Source organism: Odontesthes bonariensis, chromosome 15, assembly GCF_027942865.1.
Source record: "Odontesthes bonariensis isolate fOdoBon6 chromosome 15, fOdoBon6.hap1, whole genome shotgun sequence".
Classification (NCBI taxonomy): domain Eukaryota; kingdom Metazoa; phylum Chordata; class Actinopteri; order Atheriniformes; family Atherinopsidae; genus Odontesthes; species Odontesthes bonariensis.
Genome location: NC_134520.1, coordinates 31,524,631 through 31,550,615, shown reverse-complemented (window position 1 = coordinate 31,550,615; position 25,985 = coordinate 31,524,631). Strand labels below are relative to the sequence as shown.

The 25,985-nt window shown below is 38.4% G+C and overlaps 1 protein-coding gene across 2 annotated transcripts in view; it reads right to left on the bottom strand.

The window, feature by feature from the left end:
• Positions 1–690: 690 nt before the first annotated feature.
• brinp3a.1 (bone morphogenetic protein/retinoic acid inducible neural-specific 3a, tandem duplicate 1) overlaps positions 691–25,985 on the bottom strand; it is a 49,740-nt gene continuing 24,445 nt past the window's right edge. For both annotated transcript variants that reach the window (XM_075485977.1, XM_075485978.1), the window contains exons 5-8: positions 12,668–12,773; positions 12,004–12,240; positions 7,299–7,521; positions 691–2,625 (exon numbers count right to left, since the gene is read on the bottom strand). In XM_075485977.1, coding sequence (XP_075342092.1) covers positions 1,509–2,625; positions 7,299–7,521; positions 12,004–12,240; positions 12,668–12,773 — 1,683 coding nt within the window. In that variant the 3' untranslated portion in view covers positions 691–1,508. The remainder of the gene's footprint in view (positions 2,626–7,298; positions 7,522–12,003; positions 12,241–12,667; positions 12,774–25,985) is intronic.

Below are 25,985 nucleotides of genomic sequence, written 5' to 3'. Positions count from 1 at the left end.
CAACAACAGTCTAAGCCAGGGGATGTCTGACAGCCTGTATGTTCCACCTTTAACATTGGAGGAACTAATCCTGACACCTTGCTGGATGGGGCTGTACAGGTCATTTGCATGCTAATTCTCTAGGAACTAACACGCTATGAGGTAAAGTGAGGTGGAGAAATATAAGCCAAAGAAGAAAGCAGGAGTAGTTCTGTGTGTTTTGAAGAAAGAAGAAATTGTGTGCTTGGTTTGATTAGCTTGTTTTTATCTGTTAGCAGGATTGATCTTAAAAAAACAAAATAAATTAACGAATGTGAATATTATTCTTTTTAATACCTTTTTTAAAATTGAGCTTTGCCAAAAAATCTGGCTCTTCTCATTTCAATATTCTTTTTCATTTTATTGTTTTATTATATGCCTCATATTTTTTCTTATTAATCGTTGTATTTTTATTGTCTAATCTACCTGCATTATTTTCGTTTTAATTTGTCTAAGCACTGTGAATGATTCTTGTGCTATGTAAATAACGTTGAGTAACTGATTCCATTGCTGCTTGTAATGCGTTCATTTGCAGCATTCTTTGCATATGTGCTATATTCGTAAATGACAGAACTAGAGAGAAACCAATGTGAGTGATGGGGGGAGAAAAGCTGTCCAGCTGTGAAGCACTTTCGGATACCGGTTAAGTTTTTTTTAAAAATACGCTTTAGATGGATATAGACCACACATAAAAATGTATTTTATTTAGTGTAATAACAAATTGTATTATACATTTTATAGACATTATGTTTTTTGTACCATTTGTTTCACAAACTACAGCATTATAAAAATAAAAGGACATGTAACATATATCATGATCATGGTACATTGATTTCCTCAGCAAATTTGCATCATACAGCATTTATTTATTCACTTTGTTTATGTCACTTTGTCCTTTCTTACAAAAATGTGTTGTACATTTAAAAATTGAGTGAATATCCATGTATGGAGGAAAAAAAAACGATGCCCATTATGTACCCCCAGGTTCAAAGGGAGGGACATACAATCAAAGCAAGCACTTTTGTTTAATTTTGCACATGAAAATAAATGTGATGAGGAGAAAAAACCCAAACATGCTGGTGTTGGCATGTTTGTATTTGTGAGATGATTACACTGCGCAGATTACACCTTCCCAGCAAAAGCTTTTGTTTACGTATGTGAGTGATTTAAATTTGTGCAGTCTACAAACGTTAGCACGTTTTAAATTTATATCATGAACTGTCAAAATGATTTTTTTTTTTTTTTTTTTTTAATCAGGAGAGAAAAGCTGTGAGGCAAATATGGTGACATCCTCCTTAACTCTAAGATGTTGTACAAATATAAAGAAAAAGCTGACATTAGAATCTCAACCACACTGATGAGACTCATAAACTATTAAAATGTTCCCACAATGTCCATTGCTCAGCCTCAGAATTGCTCTTAACCATCATCAGGCTTGTGTGATAGCTGCTCCATTTGTGCATCTGTGCACCTGGCTTCCTGCCCATTTATTAACTACATAATTTGGTTGTTTCATATTCCATGGAGTTGGGCTGCTTGGCACTGAAAGTCTGCAGTGCTGCCTGGATCCTGGCAACGTCTGTGGTGGACAGTTTGAGCCGGTGCCGCAGCAGACAGGAGAAGAGATCCAGAGGCTGAGCTCCAGGTGGGGAAAGTCTGTTGACCCGATCCCGGATCTCCAGCAGCTGCAGCAGGGCTGAGTCCTGCGATCCCTGAGTATATGGGTAGTCCAGTTGTAAAATCAAGTCCTGGATCGCTTCCGGGTCAAAGTGCATACTATAGCCATACACCTGAATGCTGTTTATCTTCATGTAGCCTAGATTCTGCCCTGGTTCCAGGTACTCCAAGGGCTCATGATAAACAGTTCCATTTCCGTTACTTGAAGGGCCTCTGATTCGGCTCCGTAGGTAAAAGTGGACTGTCTCAAAAAATGTTTTCCACTTGTTGCCTAAAGTCAAAGTCCAGTTATAACAGTCATAGGGAAGGTCTAATTTAGTCCTCTCCCAGTCTGGATAGTTGTTCTGGTCAATGGGCATGATCCAACTCTCTGAATGACTCCCCCCGAATGGATTGATATAGACCGACAGCATGGGGTCAAGAGTGCTGTTCTTGGTAAGGCAGATCTGTAGAGACATCCCAAGGAGCATGTGAACATGGTTTGATTTGTATTTATTACTTTTCAGTGTCAGCAGCATCCTCTTCCTCCACGATGGGTCAAACCAGTTATTCAGCCTGACATCGTTGCTCACAAAGATCCCATGGATGCTGATGCGGTTGTCACGTCTTTGCAGGAGGTAGCGCAGCTCCACGTCCTGCAGGTCAGTCTCAAAGCCGATGTAGTGGTCGGTGGAGTCCGGCACTTCGTTGCGGCACACGCCCTGACTTAGCATGTAACCTTGGTTGCAGGTGGCACAGCGGGAGCGGTTCTCATAGGAGCAGGATGCGCACGAGGTGCCCTCCCCCACGGTGCAGGGGATCACACCCTGGCAGGGGGGATGCTCATAGGGGCAGGAGCAGCTCCGCGTCTCCTCCAGATAAGAGCCGATGTGGTTGTTTTCACTACAGTACATTATGGAAAGGATGTAGTTCAGCCAGTGGCTAAAAGGCCTACAACAGAGAGAGCAGCGGGTGAGATATTTTGCACAAATATTCACACTTGTTTTCATCCATTTTGCACAGAAACTAATATATATTATATATAATATGCACTTGGATAATATCATGAAAATAAAACAAAACTCACAAACTAAATCAACCTTTTCAAACTTATGCTCAAAGAAAATGGACATACAATAATAGGTACTTTCTGATTTCTTTTTTTAAAATTTGCAGAGTTAGAGGCAGATATGTCGAAGGAATACAACCAAGTTCAAAGTCAGAGAGCCACTCTGACAAGGACATTTCCATGATGAGATCTGTGCCTCACCCATTAATCTACCATGTTGCCCTTATTAAAATCAAAAAAAGGAAAAAGAACTTCTCTTCCTGTAAAATCTGAACACACTTCCTGCACTCAGAGGCATATGCATAAATCTATCCATCTATCAATCTATCTGTGCCTCCCCTCCCCTCCACTCCCAGAAGGTTTCTTCTAAAGCTCACATTCTCCACATGTCTGCTCATCAAGATTAATTAAAAAAAATAAATAAATGTGAGTCCCTGTCAAAACACATCCTCAACCAGAGGTTAAAAAGGATTCAGCTCATATTTACTGTGCCTTCAATACAGTTAGATGTTTCCAAAAAATCTTTTCAGGCATAGTTTCAATCACATTCATGCTTTTTTGGGATTGCTATCCTTTATATATTGAAATGTGTGAAGAACGTTTATATAATAATGAAAAACATTGACAAAATATGGCTTTTCATCTGAAATGTAATTAATATTAATGAGAAGTTGACAAAGTGGTGTCTTCTAAGCCTTTAAGCGCATTGTTTAATGTTAACTTATCCCATTTAAAAACTTTTTCCGAAACGTCACTCAGTCCAAGAATCCCTGGCTTGAACTACAGTTAAAAGAAACAACTGCAATATATTTTATTTATTCGAGGCCACACATTGTAACAGACACAAATTCCAGAGACTGTGAAGAGAGGAGCAGATGGACTGCATGACAAGAATCTAATGTCCTAAATCAGTCTCTCACTTGCTTTGTTCCATATCTGTGACATTTCTGAATCCAGCTTTTATTGTCTGACCGAGCTAACTGCCAACTCTGTTTTCAGCTGCTGCTGTGTCTACATGTGTAAAGTTTTACAATTAAAAGTGCTAAAATGTTTCTGCACAGTTGACTAAAGTTGACATTTCAGCATCAAATGAACTATCATTTTTGTCTTGTCTGATATAAAGTATCTTTTTTCCTTCACCCAGCTGCCGTAGAGTTTAAACCCCGAGGTGGCTCAGAGGTGCTGAAGCTACTCAGATATTGTGCTGTTCTCTGAAAAGTGTGGAGTTCTGCATAAGCACAAAGCTTACATAAAGTTACATCCTTAGAGCTGCAGCACATTATACCCCATATCGTGACTTTTTATTGTCCGACTCCACATTAATAGGGGAATTTGACATTAATAGGAAAAATTGAAAATCAGGAACAAAATGTCTGAAACATTTAATTCCTTTCATTATACACTTCATTATACAAGCCTAATCAGACACTGTGATGTGTGGAAGCAAAAAAAAATAGAGTATTACCATGGCAACCAGCTTTCTTTTCTTCTTAATGAGAAGCATTTAGATTTTTTTTCCCCTCCCTATTACAAAATATGAAACTCCACCATGAACAAAAAGCTTTAGCTATGGTTGATTTCAAATCTGTTGTTTTCCCAGAACCACTTTAAAGCAGAGAGCCCTCTGAGGTTCCATCATCACCCCGAGTAAAGTCAGTGCGATGAAGAAAATACGATTGGAAAAAAATTAAAACGTTGATTTCAATGATCACATTTAAAATCTGGTGAGGTTTTGTCAGTGTAACAAGTTAACAGTCTGCACAGCACACAGCTTTCCAGAAACTCATCAGTTAGAGTCAGTTGTGCATATCTCACCCTCAGAGTGCAGAATGTGCACAGCAAGAGAGAGGAAGCTGTCTCACTATCATATAGCGCATTGTGTCAGCAGGACATGTAAAGTGTCATGGAGACGCAGCGTGCAGTAAGGGCCAAAGAGAAGCTGCGTGTTCACTCTGCAATCTGTTCATTGCCTGTCAGTTCATTTCACAGTGATCAATGTCATGCGCTAACTTTCTCCTGCCTCAGATTCAATTTACACCAGCGAACAAAACTTTGTTTTTCTTCTTTTTTGATTTTATTTTCCATTCAAAACCCATATTCTTTTACTTGGCGAACCACGTAAAAAAAACAGCGCACCATTTTTTTTGTACAGCTCCATCAGGACTACTCTGAAACCTCCTTCCAGAATGTGCAGTCAAAAACACTGTATTTATCACAAATGCATACGGTATTTTTCTCTTTCCTTTGTATTCAACTGACAAAGACCGTGAAACCTAAGTATGTTGATAATGGAAAAGTACACGCATGAATATGAATAAAAGAGAGAAACAAATCTGCCATAAACTAGGTCATTATATGTTAGACGTAATATGAAATTCACAGCAGAATGTTGCTGATCTTTTTAAGATAGGATGAGAATTTTTTCCCATTTTCTTTACACCTAAAAGTATACTGTGCTAATTAAAGATTTAGATTTAGAGAAAAATGAATGAAATGCATCGACTTTGATTGTACCGACTTTTCCTGTTGCACAACATTTGAGGTAGCCAGGTTAAATCCCAGCAGTATCCACATATCCAGCTAACATTTACTTTCATCACTCCTGCTTCATCTCATCACTGCAGTTACCGCGCTCCCGAAAATTTGCCCTGAATGTGTCCAGCGTAAGAGTTGAGAAATGTTGCACATTGAGTTAAATGCTACACCTGTAACTTTTATCCTGATAACCTGCAAGTCACTCATGGCTTCAGGTTTGTAGAATAGCTTTTAGATCTTTGCCTTAGTTTTTATATGACAAAGATCTTCATGCATTGTCATAGTAATAGATCATAGATGATAAATTACAAGCTGCTTCCAGTCTTCTCAGTCCGGGTGGTTTACCTTTTAGTATAAAGCTGCAGGTTTATTGTATGATTTTATCTAAGAAGTGTGTGAGCATTTACATACATGTAGCATTTACATACATGTAGATTATATTTGATACATGCAGTCATATTTTTCTTAACTAAAACACATCCAGAGCATGTCGGTAAGACACAGTAAGACCTTGAACAAAGTCAATATTTTGTTCACTTTGGTACAAATCTAAAGCTACGAGGCTTGTGCCAAATGGTGCCAATATTTCCTTTTGAGACTGTGGGGTGAAGGAACTGGTCAGAATCTTTGTTCACATTTATTCCTTCCATCAAGATAAATACACTCAGAACAAGCTACCAGTTTTTTAAAAGGACACATTTTCTGAACAGTCTAGCTGCAAATAAACTCACTCCATGTAACTAATATGCAAAAAATGGAAGATGCAATCTGATGCTACATTTCAGTGTCTCAAGTTCAGTGCAATATTATATGATACCCATATCATATCATACATATCACATGATTAACAATAATAATAATGGTAATAATATGAAATAATAAAGATATATATCAATGGTAGGCCTATAAAAAACTGTTGGATTGTTTCTCATGTGATCAGGTGAACTGAGACCCCAGCTGAAGCAGGTCTGTCGCATCTTTTGCGTTTTTCTCTCACACACTGCACCGTAGATTTTAGAATTTCAGGTTTCCCCACAACAACGGTCAGCTCACAATTCTGAATATCGTATACCAACTACTGTTATTTCAAAATGCTGAAAATGTATTTCAGAAATCCCAAATCTGAACATGAATATCTGAAAATATACGTCTGACTGAGACAAAACTTGCAGCTCAAACTTTCTGAAAGAAAGAAAGATGGGATGTAGTTTTTTAGCTATTTAGCATTTGATCCGTCAAATGACAGCAGAAAGAAGCAGAACAAAGTTAAAAATACACTATATACATATAGTGTATATAGTGAGTTTTTTAGGTCGATAACATAGACCTGCTCTTAAAATGGATTTGAATTACATTCCCCCATTGAACAGAAAGTAAAGGTGCATGTGCAATGGAAGACTGTGGCTCTTAAAATAGATTTGAAAAGGAAAGAAAAAATATCACAATGCAGTGGATGAGTATTTGGTTTCTCTCCTGAAATAACTCTTAAAATAAACCTGGATGCATCAACTGCACTCAGATAATCACATTTCTCTTTCATAAGCTTGTCTTGCAGACGATATAAGTGTGTTTCTGCATGAAAACAGAAAAATAGATGGAATGGTTCCATTGAGATCCATTGAGAGCTTTTGTGTACGACCTCATCACAGTCCAGTTGACCAACTGGCAAAACTCTCAGACTCTGCATGATTCTTTAACACTATAAACCATAATTTCACAGCAGGATAGTTCTGATTTTCAGAATGTAAAGGAGACCTTGGATGGGAATGCAGCCAACTGATGAGGTGTGACTGAAGTTTGCTTCAGTTGGACCTCAGCTGAATATCAAAGCAGTGATGTATTGTGCAAACTGTTCAAAGTCCTGTTTCAGGTGACAAAGCTTTATGCACAGTGGGCTGAAAAGAAGAAATGAACACTGCCATTCAAACTTGTCAGAAAGGACACCCACACACACATTCGTATCCATACAGCCATGAAAAAACAAACAAAAAAAACCCGTCAGGTTTTCTCCATTTCTCACCTCTCTCTCAGCATAATAATTTTGGGCTGAGTTTGACACCTCTTGCTGAGGGTGAAGAGCTTGTTGACGATGCGTCGTGCTTTGTTGAGGAGCTGCTGACTGCTGAGCTCCAGCTGTTTGTAGCGCTGGTGAATGGACGGCTCGATCTTCCAGAAATACTGGATGGCAGATGTGTTCAGGGCGTAGAACGTGGGTAGTTTTCGAACAAAGTTCTGAAACTCATCTGGAAAGACAGAGACATGCAAGATGAGAGAGGGATAAGCCATTTCCTCTCCAACACAGGACAAACTAGGCTGAGTTATACTTCTTTTAACTGCCCTTGCGCTTTCTTCTTGCGCGTATGTTAATGGCTCGAGACGTTTATACTTCATTTAGCTTTGCCGGCGCTTGCGTGTGCTGTATGGCGATTCACCGCCAGGACAGTAGGTGGAGTAGCGGGTTTTTTCAATGACAAGCCTACTATGATGAAAGCAAATTCACCGCCAGGACCTCTTCGAGTGATTCATGCTTCTTCTTCTTGTAAATAGCCGGTATTTTGTCAGATTTTCAACACCTTGGGGGTCTAAACGACTACTTTCTCGCCTGAAAATGTTTCAAATGTTGCTAAAGTTATATATTTACAGAGTTAATAGCTTAAGCGAAATCAGCTTTTCAGGCTGGCTGATTTCGGCTCGGGCAGGAGTGAAGTGCACTGTGTGTAAACGCTCTGCATGCTGTCTGATCGATGAGTATGTCGTTTTCAAGTAGTAGGCTTGCGTCTTTTCTTGCGTGAAGTTTAGAAAATTGAGGTGACACACGCAAGCTCGCAATGGGGGGCTTGCAACCGCGCAAGGGCTTGCGTTTCTTCTTGCGTCTTGCTTTGCGTCTTGCGTTACCGACTATAAACCAGGCTTAACTCATACTTTGTTTCATAGATTTTGGGCTTCTTTAGTCAAACCACATGATCTCTAGAGGTGCAGGACAAACTGGATAAGATATTGTTTGGCACATAACCTAATGGAAAAAGGCAGCGCTAAAGACTGATAATGTGGCAAGATTTTTGTCTTTCCATGATGAACAGGCCACAGCTTTTCCAAAGCTTATTACGGTAGTCTGTCGGGGAGAAAATAGGAGGCACACGGAGCTCAGAGAATGATATCTGTCAGCCCTTCAGAGCAACTGTTTGTTACATGCACAATACTTAGTAAACAGATTACATTTCCAGGGCATTCTGTAACAGTATCATCATAATCAAGATTGGCTGGATGGAAAATCGAAGCATGTGCAAACCTGATTAGAAAATGGCCGTACAAGAGTTGGTAATTAGTTAACGTTATCTTGAAAATTAAGCATCTGATTAGAAAACCAATTTGGAGTCAATGTCTTCCCAAGTCATTATGCGATGCATGTTACATGCAAAGTGTGGTATATGCTCCTCTGACATTAATAAATTGATTAAATAGGTTGTTACAGTATTTATGAAAAATGATTTTTTGTTGCTGTTCAATAAGAGAATGACACTTTGCAATCTAATCCTTTTTTTTCTTCATTTAATTACACATTCTTTGTTAATTTTTTTTATAATCTCTGTATCACTTTTCTTACTTTTACAAAACGAATTTGAAAGAAAACATAAATGCAAACACACCATGGCCAGTGCCCCCGTCTTCCTCTGAAAATATTCCATGTTTGTGTGCAGCACGTATCAATATCAGTAGCTGGGCTCACTGATGTGTTTCATTTTTAAACAACAATGGAGTCACAGAGGGATAAGACATATCAGACTTTGGATATCATACAACATCTAGCTTTCATTATCTTTGTGTGAGTTATTGTGAACACCACTCGCCATGACATGCAATAAAAAAATAAAAAATAAAAAAAAATTAAAAAAAATAAAAATCGCAGTGGAAATTTGAGAGTCTGACAACAACAAAGAAAGGTTAAAGAAAAAGAATAACTGTTAGACACATGAAGAGCTGTTTTTATTATAAATACATTTAGAAAAATATTAAAAAATTCTGTTTTAAAGTGGGCTGCACGGAGGTGTTGTAGTGAACACCATCGCCTCAGAGCAAGAGGGTTCCAGGTTCAGATCCCAGCTGAGGCCTTTCTTTGTGGAGTTTGCATTTAGAGAACCCATGCATACACGGGGAGTTTGTTCTCTTCGGGTACTACGGCTTCCGCCCACCATCCGAAAGCATGCATGTCAGGTTAATTGGTGACTCTAAATTGTCCCTGAGAGTGTCTCATTTGTCTCTCTGTGGCGCTGTGATGAACTGGTGACCTGTCCAGGGCGTACCCCGCCTCTCGACCAATGACAGCTAGGATAGGCTCCAGCCCCCCTGTGACCCTAAATTGGATTAAAGGTGGGGTATGAGATGTTTTCTGGAGCATTTTTTATCATATTGTCTGAAAACCACCTCACGACACCATTGCACCCACTATAAATAGAATGTTTGGGGAAAAAAAATAATATTTTAGTCCATTGTAGAGGGTGTAGCAAGAGGAAATGTCTGACCAATAGAAGTAATGATGAGGGTTACTTCTATTGGATTCTGACATGCCAATCAACCGTCAGACCCCCTCACCCCTCCCCCCTGCGCGTTCACAGACTCATGACTCGTTCATGTGTTTTGAAGGCGTGGTTTCGAGGGGTGGGCTGAAGGGAGAGGCTAGGTTGTGTATTTTCAAAAATATAGCTTGCAGGAACCGTTTTTCCAAGATCTCATACCCCACCTTTAAGTGGTTATAAAAAATGGATGGATAGATGTTTTAAAATATCATGGGAAAGCTGTAAACTGCAAGTAAAGCCTGAACAAGACCATAATTTTATCCCCCAGACAGCATGACCTCATCTGCCGAATAAAGCTATCTAAATACCGTTATTATCTTGTCAGCCACTGGGCCCAGGAAGGAGATAGAGCCTCCTTTTGTATCATTTTAAAAATACAAGACTCAGTCAGGTTTGGGCGCAGCACAAGTATAGACACTGGGAGTTATTTCTATCATTACTCTCCAACCTTCCCATCTTAATTTGATGATTGTAAGTGGGACAATTTTCCGTATATCGAAACATATTTTGACCTAATTCTGGAGGATTTTTCTTGGATATGTATTGTCCCTTCACATATATTTTTCTCTTGAGTCTTTTGGTTGTGTTTTTCCACCCTATACAGTTATAAATATATATGCATCAGGGAAATAAATCACATCTTCCCTTACGAACTGAGATACTGATCCAGCTAAAGAATATACGAGCTCTTTAATAAAACATATTACACTCAGTGTGAGATCAAAAGAAATCATATCCACCATCAGTTGACTGTAGGAACCTCATTTAACAATCTGAGTTATGATTATTAATATCTCTGCTCCCGATGCAAGTTGTTCTCTATAAGATCAACTGTACAAGTAGATCCACAGGGGGTTCATGGGAGCTTATTTTTCCCTTTATTAAATAGAGCGCTATGACAACACTTCGCAGGGCACCTTGCTGCTAAAGTTATTGCCAGCTATGTGCTAATCAAGTTGCTCTTAGTGGAGAAGCATGTAGGCAGCAAGGTGCACGGAAAACAGCTTAAGGCAGACCTGGAAATGTCTCAAACAGCGAGACGCGTTTTCAAGCCTGCGAGCGCATCCCAGTTTGGGTAATGATACATAGGAACAGAGCTATGTTGGGAGGATACATTCAAATACTATATGCAATACATACCCCAGAGAGGGCGCTCTATTTCAAATAAAGGTCAAAGAATGCACCAGACAGCAGTGGTAGTTTATTACTGAGAATGAACCATTGGAAAAGCTCGATTGAAAGTTAATGTTAATACTTTGATGTGGTTGTGTTTTTGCCTTGTTTATCAGCTTATATCAACTAAGCTTTATGGATGAAATGGCAGCAACTGAGACGTCAAGTATTATATTAGAGGTTACGTCAGATGCTGCTCGCGGATTATAGCAGTAAACTGTAGTTTGTTTCTGGGGCATGACAGATCCTCCTCAGGCAACTGGAGGGCCTTTATTTGACTGACTCACTGTTCATCCAGTCACTTCATTTTAAATGCCCTACTTTCTTTTTTCTGGACTTAAAAGAATATGAACCATATGAAACATACTGTCTCTACACAAACAGAAGTTTAGTTGGCACCATGAGGTATTTGTTTGAATGTCAGGGAGGAGGGTTTTGTTTTTTGACAATCCACACTATGGGATGTCAGATTTGTACGTACAAGAGATTCTGCTATGTTGCTTCGGCTGAGTCACCCATCTCTTTGATCTGTCTGGCTGTGTTACGCCACCGAGGGAAAATGAGGACAATTGATAAGCAGCACTACTTTATGAAAGAACTGGATTCACAGAATTTTTGCATCATTGTGCTGAAGTGCCTTGACAATCATTTATTTTTTCTAAAACAAGCCTCAGAGGTCATAAAAGCAAAGATTGAATAATAACAAAATTGCATAATAAAATGATTAAATTTTTAGCCTGTGTTCATATGTATCTCTGAAAAGTCATTAAACTTAGTAGATTTGGTGTATACAGATGAGAGTGTTTTTTGCTTTTCCACAATTGATGTATGTCATTTTATGAGATGTAATTGGCCCTTCTTTCCTCATCCTGTATGTCTTTTTATTTTTCCCATCAGCTCCTCTAACAATAGAGTGCAATTTGCTGTCAGTGAGAGGGTCACGATGGTTGAACGAGAGCAAGAAGGAAAAACACTGACCTGACTCTTCGAAATCTTGGTTGGCCATATTCCAGGAATCTCGGATTTGCAGTAAACTGGCTTCCATAGCCCTCAGATCCACCTCAGGGCAATTACACTGTGGGTAGTCGACGGCACAGTGGCACCAGCAGTCATTGTCCCGGCACACAAACTGCCCTTCCTCATTACAGCCAATGTAGCTGAGAGCAGCCTGCACAAACCTGGGTCTCAAGTATTCTGGTAGAATGGCCTGGAGGCCTGAGACAAGGACAACAACACGACAAACATATGGATTAATGAAGAAGAAGCTGTACTGTACTTAAGGATTTCATGCAGTGTGTACACATGGCTGATGTATGCAAGGTCTGTGAATGACTTAAAGCTGGAAATTTCTCTGTTCTTCTGCCAAAGTTAACATATGCTTGGAACCACATGCAATGTGCTGAGATTCACTTAAAGTTTGATTTTTACTGCACAGCCCTGCTAGTTTTGTTCTAAATCATTACTGCCTGGGATTTACTTCAGAACTCTGCAAGCATGAGTTGGAAAAAAGCAAAAAAAAAGCAAGAGTGATTGAAGCTAAATTCATTTTGACACTCTCATGCTGCAGTTATAAGCTTGCCAGAGAACAGACACTGTGACAATTCCATCAGAAATTGGGGGAGTTCAATTATGGATGGCCAACCTTGCAAATGAATCTTGTTTTCAGGGCTTTGAACCAAAACGGAGCTGACAGAGTCGAGGTTGTCATAGTTACTGCATCCAAGAGGGCCCGTCCTTGTTTCGGTCACCTAAAGAGAGGTAAGCAGAACCACATAGTCGTCCATACCGAGAAAGAAACCCACAAAAAAAAGGAAAGAAAAATAGGAAAACAAAGAATGAAGAGAGATAAAGTGCATCACTACATGTCATGTAGGATAAGATTTGCTTCCTTTCCGCTTACCACCGTCTCTTCTGAGAAACAGAATATATTCCACATTATTTGGACGTCTTCTTCACGCAAATCACGTTAGGGATAATGACTTTGTGAGCCAGTGAGCTGGAAATTGAGTTGTGATAAGTATCCCTGGTGTAAAGTGTAATGAGTAAGTTGTGGTGTCATCTGTCAAATTCATCTCTACAGTTTGCTCTCCCATAACAATGCCCACTGACACTCATAACATGCTAAAATCCATTGTATGCCAGAGTAAGCATGTCCTATTCAATTATTTATGCACCTGAGGATTTACGCAATTGCTTGGTGCAAACTTTTATGTGAGGTAAGCAATACTGTAATATGACTGCACAAGCGGAAATTTGATGTGAGGATTGACAGCACCCTCATCACAGTAACCTAGGGACCGTTTTTTTTATATTTTTCATAGCAGGTGTGGTCTTATTTCAACAATGCCTAATTTAGAGGCTTTGTGAGACAGCAGTGCTTTGAGCTAAATGCAAATGCAAATTCCAATGCTCACAATTGAATCACTATTGTGCAATGCATGCATCATCTTTACTTTCACTGCAGCATGTCAATTTATATGAGGGTACTGGATTAAAAAAGAGATATTTAATTTTTCCTTCAGACAAATATGTATTTAAAGAACTTCAGTGTGGACCAGTGAGGTGGAGCAACTGACACCGATGTGCCTAATGCTATCCCACCATGGATTAACCCTTTAGCATCTTCCTCTAATATAGAGCGCATGAAAGGAAGTGTACATTATGTCATTCATTTTTCAATTTCAACCATTAACAACCCATTGTTTCAAGAAAACATGGTCTTATTATTCATACAAGTTAATAGGGAAAAAGGGGGGTGAATGTTTCTTTTCGTGAGAAGTTTAAAGAAATAAATAAATGAGGCAACAACTGAAAATCAGCGGTATTATCTCCACAATAACAGATCATCGCACAGACTAAAACTAGATCGAAAGAAAAGACAAACACTAGCAGATCAATTCAAGTGGATGAAAGTGTTTTCTGAAATGGTTGAATGGTTAAACCAAAAAGAAGTCATACGCATGAAAATATCTTATTTAGCAAGTTTCCTTCTTCTTCACACAGTTGAGGCATCTGCCTCGACTGCCTTGAAGAATGCCATCTCCAAAGTGTTTTAAATCAGCATTTACTGCATTTTGTACTGGGGACCAGTGCAGCCATTACACATTCTGGTGTGAGACTGTGTTCGGATCATTTTCTTCTTTGGAAGGTCCAAAGAAGCCCAAGAAAAAGACGGTGATGGAAACGCTTTATTTTTTAAACCACTGCCAACTAGTCGGACTACCTTCGTCAACACCAAAACGAGGCTGGAACTCGGCTCACAGGACGCAGCAGGGAGCAAGTCAAATTTAATAAATGATATTGCTAATATGGGATGTCATACAGCTGCATGTCAAAAGAGGCGAACTATCCCTTTAACATTATTCACTGTTATTTTTCTGTTGAAATAGCAAAATTTATCTAATCATCATTTACTCCTTTAATACATTTTTTTTATCCTCTTTTGTGACTCGTTTAATTTCAAGCCAGAAGAAGAAACATCTTGGTCAATTTTAAATTCACAGAATATAATATGTTAGCATTGGTGTGAATAATTTAAAGCTAATAAATGTTTTGAATGAATAAAATTGTTTGTTTTTTTGTAATATATGTGCTATTTCTTTGTGGTTTCAGTAATTAGAGCTATTTTACAAAGTTATCCTGTTATCAGTATATACCAGCAGCTTTTAAGCCTCATTGTGGTTATTTATCCCTCAGATGGAATTTAACTTATGAGTGTCAAATTGTTCAACAACTGTCAGAGATGAGTCGTAGACTGGCAATTGCCATTTCTCACAGTTTTTACCCTTTGATGATTTTTCTACTGTGTGACACAAAACTTCATGATCTGAAAAAGATGTATTAGTGAGCTCACATGATGCATAAATGGATCTTTAGAGACTTCCAGTGCCACTGTGGAGGACTTGTAAACAGAACTGCAATGAAATTATATCTGACAATTTGGCATCTGAGAAAAGAGAGTGGGGCAAGTTTTGCCACAAACCTTTCCCAGAGAAAACTAATGTGACTGTGTGGGTGGTGTAAATCCTTCAAGCGTGAATAAATTATTTCTCCTGTAGGTTACTATCAGATATAGTTTCAGTTTGAAACTTAAGGTGAACACAGGTTTCTCTTGTCTAAATGGAACGCTCAGTCACATGACTGGTTCAGTGACATCAAATTAGACACCGAACAAGTTGGCAAGGCACGGGTGAGTGGCATTTACTAGTTAGTCTGGAGAGAATGTGGTCACCTCGTTTTCCACATGCCATAGGCCATTATCATAGTTTTGCATATATGACAACAGTTTTGTGAATACAATAAACAATACAAACTCTTCCTCATGTAAGGATTCATATTTGTGTCACATTACATGATCCTGAAGGGCAAAAACCAATGGACATATAAGCTTTCTGTGTTGGAAGCACCATCTGGATGCAGCGAGGGCATTAGGGCAGACACACCTGTTCTAGATCTGGGTCAATTGACTCAATGCAGGTTCAATTGTGAAAGAGTACAAACAAAAGTGACAACATGTGAGGCTCATGGACTAGTCTATTGTCCAGTTCATGATTTCGACAAGCTTGTTCATTTACAGAAACATGTACATGCAGAGGCCTGTGGACAGTTAATTAGTGAGTTGTGTGCTCTAGGATTGTTCAGATTGTTTAGAGAAGCACCAACTTTTTGACGAACAGTCCGTTCAGCACTGTATCCCTTTTGTCTGTGCGGGTGAGTCGATAAAATGACTCCATCTGGTAAAATCATACCACCTGTAATTCGCACTCAAAGCTTTGCACCTTATTTGTGACAGAAGACAGAAACCACATTCACTCTAAATAACAGTATTGAGGGAAATATAACTGGAAGCTAAAAGAAATAGCAAAGTAGCTTTTGTAACAGATGTGAAATTTATGAAATGTCCAATGCTAATGCAACATTTTGAAAAACAAGTGCTAAATGACAGTAAATCTAGCAGAAGATTAGAGGACATGTCTTGTGTGGCATCTGTTGCATCTACCTGTGAGCTTGTAGACTGTCCTGACCCTGTTATCAATCCTCTCCCATGTGCCAGGAGGAAAAGATTCTTTGGGATAAATGAACCTTTTGAAGCAGTTCGGGCAGATAACTTATCAATGGCTCCTTTCAAGCTGAATGTGTTTGGGTCATCTATTAGAACTGACTCAACTTTAAAAAAAAAAAAATTATATTTACATTTCTTATGGATTAAAATGCTGTGAGTTAGCATGTCGGCTGAATAAATATGAGACAATAAAAGAGACAAACTCAAGTATTCTTATGAAAACTGCTTCACTTTTTTAGTGACGCTTTTTTTAGTGCCAAAAAGCCATTCCACGCTGTCGAAATTAAACATAGACTCATGCCTCGAGGAACACTGTAGAAAAATGGGCATTAAACTATATCATCCATATCATCACTGCAGGTAAGTATAGCACAGTGAATATTGTGCATTGAATAAGGCAGAACATATCCACACCACATTCATTTCAAAGGACCTGTAGTGACAGCAGGTTTAAAACTTTCATGATCCGAAGGTTCATAAATCCTCTGCCAAAATGGCCAAAGTAAATTTTCGTTATGATTTATATGCTTCTCTCCCATGCACAATATATTTAAATTGGAAATAAACGGTTTTAAAATGAAGAACAGGGTTAAAATATCTACAGTCTGTTTTCAGTTGTTGGGTTCTAAAGAAGACTTGAAGCAAATAAGGAGAAATGGAAATAAACTTAATTGCACTTGAACTGATAAAAACTAAACAAGTTATCATCACCATAACCTGCTATGATATCCTTAACAGATATACTATTCCAGATATTCCCAGAGATTAAAGTATTTCTTGAGGAAAGGCTCTCTCCATTTTACTCCTGTGGATATCGATTGCAATATCTATTTTTTTCTTCTTCTTGATGTAAGAATTCTAGTTTCAGCGAAGAATAACTTCTTCCTTTTTGAGTTACCACTAGCAACAGAACGAATCCCCACTGGCCATATGCTGCCATGTTTATTCACAATTTATTTTTGGGACTATTTAATTGATCAATTTCAGATTTGCTTCACTTGTTAATGGAAACCCAACTACTGTTGTCTCATGGACACAGTAGCTAGCGTTTTTGGCTTGTAAAGTCACACTGTGCACCACTTCACATCTTCTTGATTTGATCAGATTATGGTTCAATATCGGTGTGAAACTCTCCGAAAGCACAATCCTGGCATTTTTTTTTTATGGTGGCACTTTGAAAGTTCCTAATTTAAGAAACCTCTCTGATTTTTTTTCTTGCTGTACTCAGAGGTGCCATTTTTTTTTTTTCATAATAATACTTGAAAGAACAAATTAAAGAAAGGGGAAATTAGAGAGCATGAAAATATATACACCAACAGCCAAAAACCAGGTAACCAACTATTGCATCTGTGAAGAGAAAAGAAAGCAAACTGCAGCCATGCCCAGGATCGTCAGGAGCACCTGCAGAAACATAAATGGAAAGAAACACACAAAAAAAACAAAAACAGCAACAACACCAGCAGCAAGTATATGAGAAGGATAGTCAATTATATGCCTCAATTCAATTTTCTTTCTATATCACAGTTTGATTTTGAGTATCAATTAAATAATTAAATCAGAAGGCTGTGGTGCCCATTTCCCTTTTGGGCTGTGAACTTAGTTAGGAATTTCAAATGATAAACAATGGCTAACAATACATATAAAGAAATCAATTTTGCACAACAGGCTCGCTACCAAGGTTTTTCCTCAAAGTAACAGCAATGCATACATCCACAGAGGCAAACCAAACTTTTAAAAGAGGAAATTGAAAAAAAATAAAATAAAATGTCCTTGCTTGTGGAGTTTGCCTTGAATCCCCTGGAAAGTAAAAACCTTAGTAGTGAGACAACTTCAGTGAAAACAGAAAAAACTTTTCAGATAGACACAAAGAAGATCTCAGAATTTGTGCTGCAAGTCTTTAAAGACGCTACTACTGTATACCCAAGCCCCAAAGACAATACCAGATTTTTGATGATAAAAACACAGACACATAAAAAAAAGCTGAACAAAAACACTGTAGAAATCTCTCCTTTCCTTTGAGTTTATAGCTAGATTGTTCACAATTTCAGCTCAATCATCCTTGACAAAAGCTTGATTTAGAGTAGATGCAGGCTCCACAGGCAGCGAAGATAAACTGCAATCCTGAAGGGAAATCCATCTCCTTCGCTGTCACTGGCGAATTATTGCCAAACACCATGACAGTGTCTGCTTTTAATAATTTTCCCAAAGGTCAATAAATTGTAACCCCATCTTCTTGCTAGATTAATGACAACAGCCATGGGGCCAGGAGCAATGGAAGACTTTTGCCGCTGTGGGCATAAAAGTTGCCTTTTGTTGACATCTACTTTTGACAGCTGAGGTCAACAAGGATCATACAGAGAAGTGAGGAGGAATACAAGCCTGGGCTCTGTATATACACTGTGGTATAGAACCAATGTCTTCATCCGTCTGCCATGGAAAACAAAATCCTTAACTGGGCATCTGGTATTCAACCTACTGCAGCGGAAATATAGTCTTTTAGATACCATGACATGGATCCAAACTGGACAGGCAGACAGTGCAAGAGAAAGTGTCCAACAGAGAGAAACTGACTTCCATTTTTCTTTTTTTATTATTGATGCGTTAACGAAATTAATTAAAATCCGAGCAGTCCCCATAGGGACCCATGGATTAAATTCTACCACAGACAGATGTCCAACATAAACGGAAAAATTGACCAAATGCAAATCCAGAGATGGCTCTTCTATGCATAGCAATGAGACCATCTGCAAAAAGAACTCAGTGGAGCAGAGCGTGTGTGCACAGTCAGCCTCCTCAATTTGAAAGTGACCCCGGAAGTAAAAAAAGAAATTCTTCTTGTATATCTTTGTATATCTTATTACTTTCAGAACCTCGTTGAGTTTTTTTTTTTCTGCTAAAGGGGCAAAACACAAAAGTTATTCTAAAAATGTGATATGTCAGAGCTGTCAGAGGATTTATTAATGTGCCATAACTGAATACAAGATAATTGTGCTGACTATGTTGGAATAACTAACAGCTGCATTTAATGGAACATTTAATTGCACTTAAAGGCTTTCCCAGAATAAGCAGTTTGTGATGCTCAAACACGCTTTGGACGTGACTTGTTTATCCTATCACCATGATGCTCTCCAGGCCTAACTTTTGATGTATTCTCACTCTTTAAATACTACTTTAGAAATTGAGCCTAGAGACATTCTCTGTGTAAATAGACTTTTTTTCCCCCTGTAAATCTTTATATTTGGGAGTGCCTTCGGGCATGACTGGAAGCAAAGATTAATATCACAGTATGCGATTTTTAAAAATTTCTGTGAAGTTTCATGTTAGAAACCATAAATCAATACACGTGTTTGGGTTTTGTAGGCCAGACACCAAGAATGCAGGAAAAACAATAGTGGCATCAATTTCTACAAACTCATGCTCATATTATTGCAGCTAAGTGTGCTCACACCAATATTAATGCTTGTTTCAATATGTCAGTAAGCTGTGAATATGACCTTTTCGGTAATTTCCTCCCATGCTGTACCTATCCTTCTCCCACTAATTGCAGCTTTGTTCAGAATCAGACTAAAAAATATTTATTGGATCATTAAAAGTTACAGTTTTTACAAGTTACATGTAGACCTTTAGAGCAGGGGTCTTCAACGTTTTTCAGGCCAGGGACCCCCAAACTGATGGAGAGTTGGAGCAGGGACCCCCCTACTATTTATATGGCATACAATTGTTTTATATTTAACGGGGCCTAGTGCCGTGTATAAACATAGCTACTCTGTTATTGTACATTCAATACTAAGCTATTCAAATAATACACAGGTTAATATATTCATGTTTTTATTTTAAACATGTGCAAGGTACAGTGTGGCCATGCCACTGCCATTTATAAACAAACATCTTGCATACAACACTGAGTTATTCAAATAATCCACAGATTTTAACTTTAAACATGCATGTAGATGGGACAATGAATCCTCAAACCATCTGTGGATGGCACACGTTTGCACACAATTTGTGAGAAAAAACTGTTTGAAAAAAAAAAAAAAAGTTTTTTTTAAATGTTAAAAATCGTCTAATCAACCAAAGATTTCGCGACCCCCCTGCAGTACCTCCGCGGACCCCCTGTTGAAGACCTCTGCTTTAGAGGGAATAAAGGTAATGAGCAGAAAACTAACTAAACTATCTTTTGGACAAATTAAGTTATTTGTACAAACACAAGCTGCTACAACTTTAGTTTTCCTTTTGAATTCTCATTTTTTTACATCTCTAAATTTCATCATAACCCCTGAATAAAGATCTATACACGAGTCCAATCATTTTCAACATTTAGTGAGCTTTTATCCCCTATATGGGTTAATTTATTTATATATTTCCTTTATTTATCTTAATTCCTTAATTTATGTGTTTCCTTTGATTCGTCGTCATATTTATGCAAGCAAGAATTCCCAAGCGAGCCCTGAAGGCATCTTTCTTCCCTTACTGTATTCGCCTTTTGTGAAAATGTTGCCATGTCTGCTCCCACACACACACTAGTCAGGGGAAACATTGCAGTCTGTAAAGTTGATATAGTTCCCCTCTGAGATAGCAGTGCAGCCCAGCGAAGAGCAAGCAATGTCAACCTTTGGCACATGTGAAAGCCAGCATTTGGCAAGATAACAGGACTGAACACTGCACAGCTGCTATCTTTACTTAATTCTGTAGCTGATGGAGATAAAATATAGACTGTAGTAAAGCACGGTTTTCTTCCTAAAAGGTTATCCGAACACAGAAAGGAGTGCCTGCATTTTTCCTTAGAGTTTAAGCATGTTTTATTGGTTACAAAACTAAGTAAGATGCAATATAGCTGTATGTGATGTCACGATCAGAAAAGCATGACGATGACACACAAAATGCTTATTATGCAGTATTTTAGACAAAAATATAGTCTCTTTCTGAAACATTATATTACAGGAACACCGATAATTTTACCTGATTTGATTTAAAAGCTTAAACTGAATAAACTCATACAAGTTAGCTATGAAAATAACTACATTATCTAAATCAGATCACGTCATGTCTAGTTTGGAATTCACAGTGGATATATGATAGCGTAATAGTGTGGAGCCTTGGCAGGGCAACACATCACTTACCCTGTTAACTTGTTCCTCTAATACAGATGGCTCTGAGGCACATCTATTATTTAAAAACCTAAGGCCTTAATATTATTGTAAGACCAGTTAGTCGAGAGCATTTTATTGATGAGGATTTATCATTACTGGAAATCTCTCATAACAATAATCATGTAAATGAGTATAAAATGTTACTTAGTGCGCTTGTGTTATCAAATGTTTTAGCAACAATGGACTTTAAATTGCTGCATTTTCTGCTTGCTGGAGAGAAAAATAAGCACAAGACAGCATTAATGTTTCATGAAAATCATCGCTCATCTCAAAATTGCCTAATTCGCTGCACCTTCAAGAATTGTTGTTCGCTTAATCACCAGAGCATAGGAGATGGGTAAATCCACATTTGCATCTGAGATACGTTTCCGCCTGTTTATTCAGTCTTTGAGGATTTCGATGCATGTTTTAAGACCACTTTGTTGCAGTGGCTTACACTCTAATGTCGAGCTGAGAGGGATGAGCTTAAACTATAAGCACGAAAAAGAGGAAGAGGAAAAAAATAGCATCAGAATGAGATTATCGTGTGCCTTCAGAAAAAAAAAAAAAGGCACTCAGAGCCATGGGAGAGCAGAGGAGGACCTCTGATCGCAGAAAGAGCAATTTAATACAGTGTGCATTGTTATGTTCACAGAGGAAAACCACGCTATTTCACAGGAAGTTAGAGTCACTTGAAGAAAGGCCAAGGGAGCAAATCTGTCTCTGTGTTTTGTTGTTGCTCCCCACGCTTCACTTCTTTTCAGCGGCTACAGATTAAAGAGAAAAAACTCGAAGAAATTAGATTCTTTAAAATCCTAACACCGAATGTCACATTTCTGAGGAATACCAAGAGATATCAGGCCGCTGTTCATCTCATACCACTATCAGTCTGCCTCATTAACAGCATATCATCGATAGAAAAAAAAATATATATAACCTGGTTGAATATGCAGGAAGAAGACAAAAAAAATAAAACATTTATTTTCCTTTCTGAACAACGAACATACAGAAAAAGACGAGAGAAAAAATCTACCCGCAATGAATTATTCATCCATACTTCGAAAAAACGGAGGACAGAGTGAGGTGTTATTTTAAGTTGTCTTATTTCTCCTGTCATTAAAACTGCAGCAAACTTTGGGAGCCCCGTTTCCTGCAACTTTTGCTCCGCAGTTATCTAATTTTGTGATGCTTTTGTTTTACTTTGACTTGGACAAATGAAGTGGGACACCGCACGACTGAACACTCAAGGCTGGCACGGTAAATTAGGTCACAAACTCCTTATTGTTTTATTCTCTATTTGTAATTTCCTCCACTAAACTTTAGTGCTATCTCTCTCTGCTTATTCCATACGGACTTCTGCATCACAATGTTCCTGCACACCTGCTGCTGCCGCCACAGACCAGGGCTGAAAGCTCTGCTACGCGTACATACGGTCTTCTTCTGTCCTTATCGCGTTACTTTTTGTTCAGCTGTATCGTACACCTTAACTCGTACCACCAATGTTTAAAAAATGACAGATGCTCTCAAAGGAAATGATTGGAATAGAAGGGCTGATTCATCGCACTGCGTAACAGCAGAGCAATTTTTAGCACCCCTATCTAATTTTTCTCCATCTTTGATTATTTTCCACCGCTGCAGTGCTCAGTCCTACAAGCCAGACATCTTTTACCATTTTAAATGTGTTATCTCTTAAAACCAGCGGACCAACGCTCTCCTTAAAGGCAGCTTTACTTTGGCATCCGTCTTCATCGGGGTGCGGTAAAAACCCCATGTTCAAAATTAGAGGCCGCTGATGGTGTGAATATTTTACATCAGTCACCTAAAAATGCCTCACAAACAAATGTACCACAGAGGGCTTTTTCTCAATTCATCTTAATCAGAGGGGTTTTTAGCAGCACTCTGGTTCAGTGGTGGCAGCCAAATCAGCTCACCAACCTCTTGCCAATTCACTTTAGAGAAAGTGCAGTTTATCTCTGATGGACTGTATAGTAGGGCATCACTAAGGATAAGTTGATGAAAAATAGGCCGCGTCTCAGAAAAAGGCAGGCAATTTAGCTTTTCAAGCCACTGCAACAAAGCCAAAACGAGACTTTATAATGGGGACGCTTACAGCTCCTGGTGTGTGTTTACTGTATGAAATGCCATCCCAATGACAATATTATAATCCAACAATTGACAATGTAACAGTGACAAGTAATAGAAAATGTTGAATGCATGAATGAATGACAGAAAATGTAATAATGTATACGTGTGCTGGTCAAAGATCTGTTCTATGTGGCTCAGACCCCAAGTGGAACTTACAACTGATTAAGATCGGGCTATAAAACAAAAATGTTTGCACATTTCATTTATCATATAAAAACAAACATTATAGCTTGGAGCTTGAAAGTCAACTGTATAGCCTGTATACAGTTGTTAATTTCAAAGCAGTTCAAGTTCACAGCAACGTGCAACATACGAGTCTTCAGTTTCAGAAATGTTACACAGTTTATGGCTTTTATAAAGAACCAACAATAACAGTTGAAAAACAAGTCAGGTCTACTCACTCATCAATCCGTCAAAAAAGTAAATAAATGGCAAACATTTGTGATAAATCGACCAGCCGGGATACTTTCAGTGTGACGATTGCGTTTTTCTTTCCTGTTGCATTTTTCATTGGAACCTCGGGGCTCAGCGACAAACCGAGATTAATCTGTTGGAGGTGTATGTGAAGCCTGAAGCCAAAGTTCCTAATGCCACAAAGGCCACTCTGATCGCCTGGGCAGATCACCATGGTAACTTATGCTGCACAACTAACCTGCGCCAGAGAAGGTGAAGCAAAAAAAATTTCGGGTTGAAACAGCTAAGTCCACTAATGAATACTTTTGGACTGTTAAGACTTTAGTTATATGTTTTATAGTTTGATTTTTTTCTTTGTTTCTTGGATTTTTTTTGCATATTTCATCCAATATACTGTTTCCTGGCTAAAGATAATTTCAGTGCTTACTTTGGCATATCTCATTCACTTTTAATTCCAGCTAATAACATCACATTTTGATTAATCTAAGATATTTCCCATGACCTTATCTTTTTCAGAACAATAAATCTGTTCCCACTTCAAACTCGTCACACTGACACGCAGGAGCCTGTTGTATTGATTTTGAATGCAGGGGTACCCCCCATTGTGTCACTTTTGGATCTGCAGGGTTTCCTTAGATGCTAATGTAACAGTTTTCAGGGTGTATACAGGTATAAACAAGTTCAATTTAAGACTTTTTAAGACCTTTTAATACCACTTCTAAATTAAAGTTAAGACCAAACCTACGATGGAAATACCAAGTAAACACACTGACAGTATGGTAAAATGACAAATGACGGTTGAGTTTAAGAACATCGGCTAAATGTGTGTCATGCGAAAAGATCACAAAAATGTCATCACTGTCCTATATTAAATTTATTACAATATTTTCAGAACATTTAAGTCCCATGAACAAATGCTTATAAAATCAAGTAAATATATATATTTTTTTAAATATTTAAGACCCATGCAATCTGAATTTAAGACAATTTAATACTTTTTAAGGTCTTATTTTCAGGAAAATTGATTTACGACTTTTTAAAGACTTTTTAAGGACCCGCGGCCACCCTGAGTTTTAGAACGCTTCACCATGAGAACATGGAAAATGCTGCAAAGCTTTCCACAATAAAACTGATTTTCATTCAATATCTAACTATAATGTATAGCTAATTTGAAGTACTTTTGATTGTAAATGGACTGTAATTGTATAGCACTTTTCTAGTCAATCTGACCACCCAAAGTGTTTTCACACTACATGTTAATTTCACCCATTCATTCCCACACTCATACAGCACGCTACACAGTGCTTTTTTGTTTCAATGGACGCATCGCTAGGCAACGTGGGGTTCGGTGTCTTGCCCAAGGACACTCCAAACTGTGGCTGGGAGAAGCCTGGAGTCGAAGGCGACTACTCTTCTTTCTGAGCTACAGACGGTTCTTTTATGTGTAACAAAGTATAAAAGCAACAGTTTGAAGGAAGCCAAAATGAAGACAGAAACCAAAATCTAAATGTTGAACTTTAACAGGAGTTTGATGCTTGGGAGATAGGTGCCCCCCCCCACCCCCCAGAGACTGCATTGGCAGTGCACCACATACTGCCACAGTAAAACAACTGACAATATACAGCTATAAAGCAGTTCCTTAAGCTTCAGAAAGTCATGGCATGGGTACCGTGTGCTTTGAAAAGTGATGCAAATGTCTTTTTGCATCATGTCAGTATGTGACTGGTTGGGAATGACAATGTGTTGCACAAATATGAGAGTTCTCAAACATAAAATACCAATTTAACCCAGTGAGTCACTTCATATCTAGAGAAAAAGTCAGGCAATAAATGCGGATCCATCAAACAGGTCACAGGGGTCCGCCTGTGGGACATCAAGTCTCAAAACTATCACTGAAGAAGCACGTGCAGACACATTACAAACAGGCTGAAGAAGCAGACAGTGTCACGGGTTGCTGTTTTTTGGAAGGAGTTGTTATTACCTTCATTTTGTGGTGCTAATCTGTTGTATACCACAAGCGATTGTAAAAACAATAAAGCCACATGAGGAAACTATTTCCTCAGAAAACCTAGAAAACGTCAGTGTGAAGGACAAACTCAGCTTTTTCAAGTCATTTGCCCTGATAACAACTGACAGAGTGATGGATGAACACACCCTGGAGGCATTAAGCAGTAAAAGACGCACAGTGATATTCACATCATACACACATA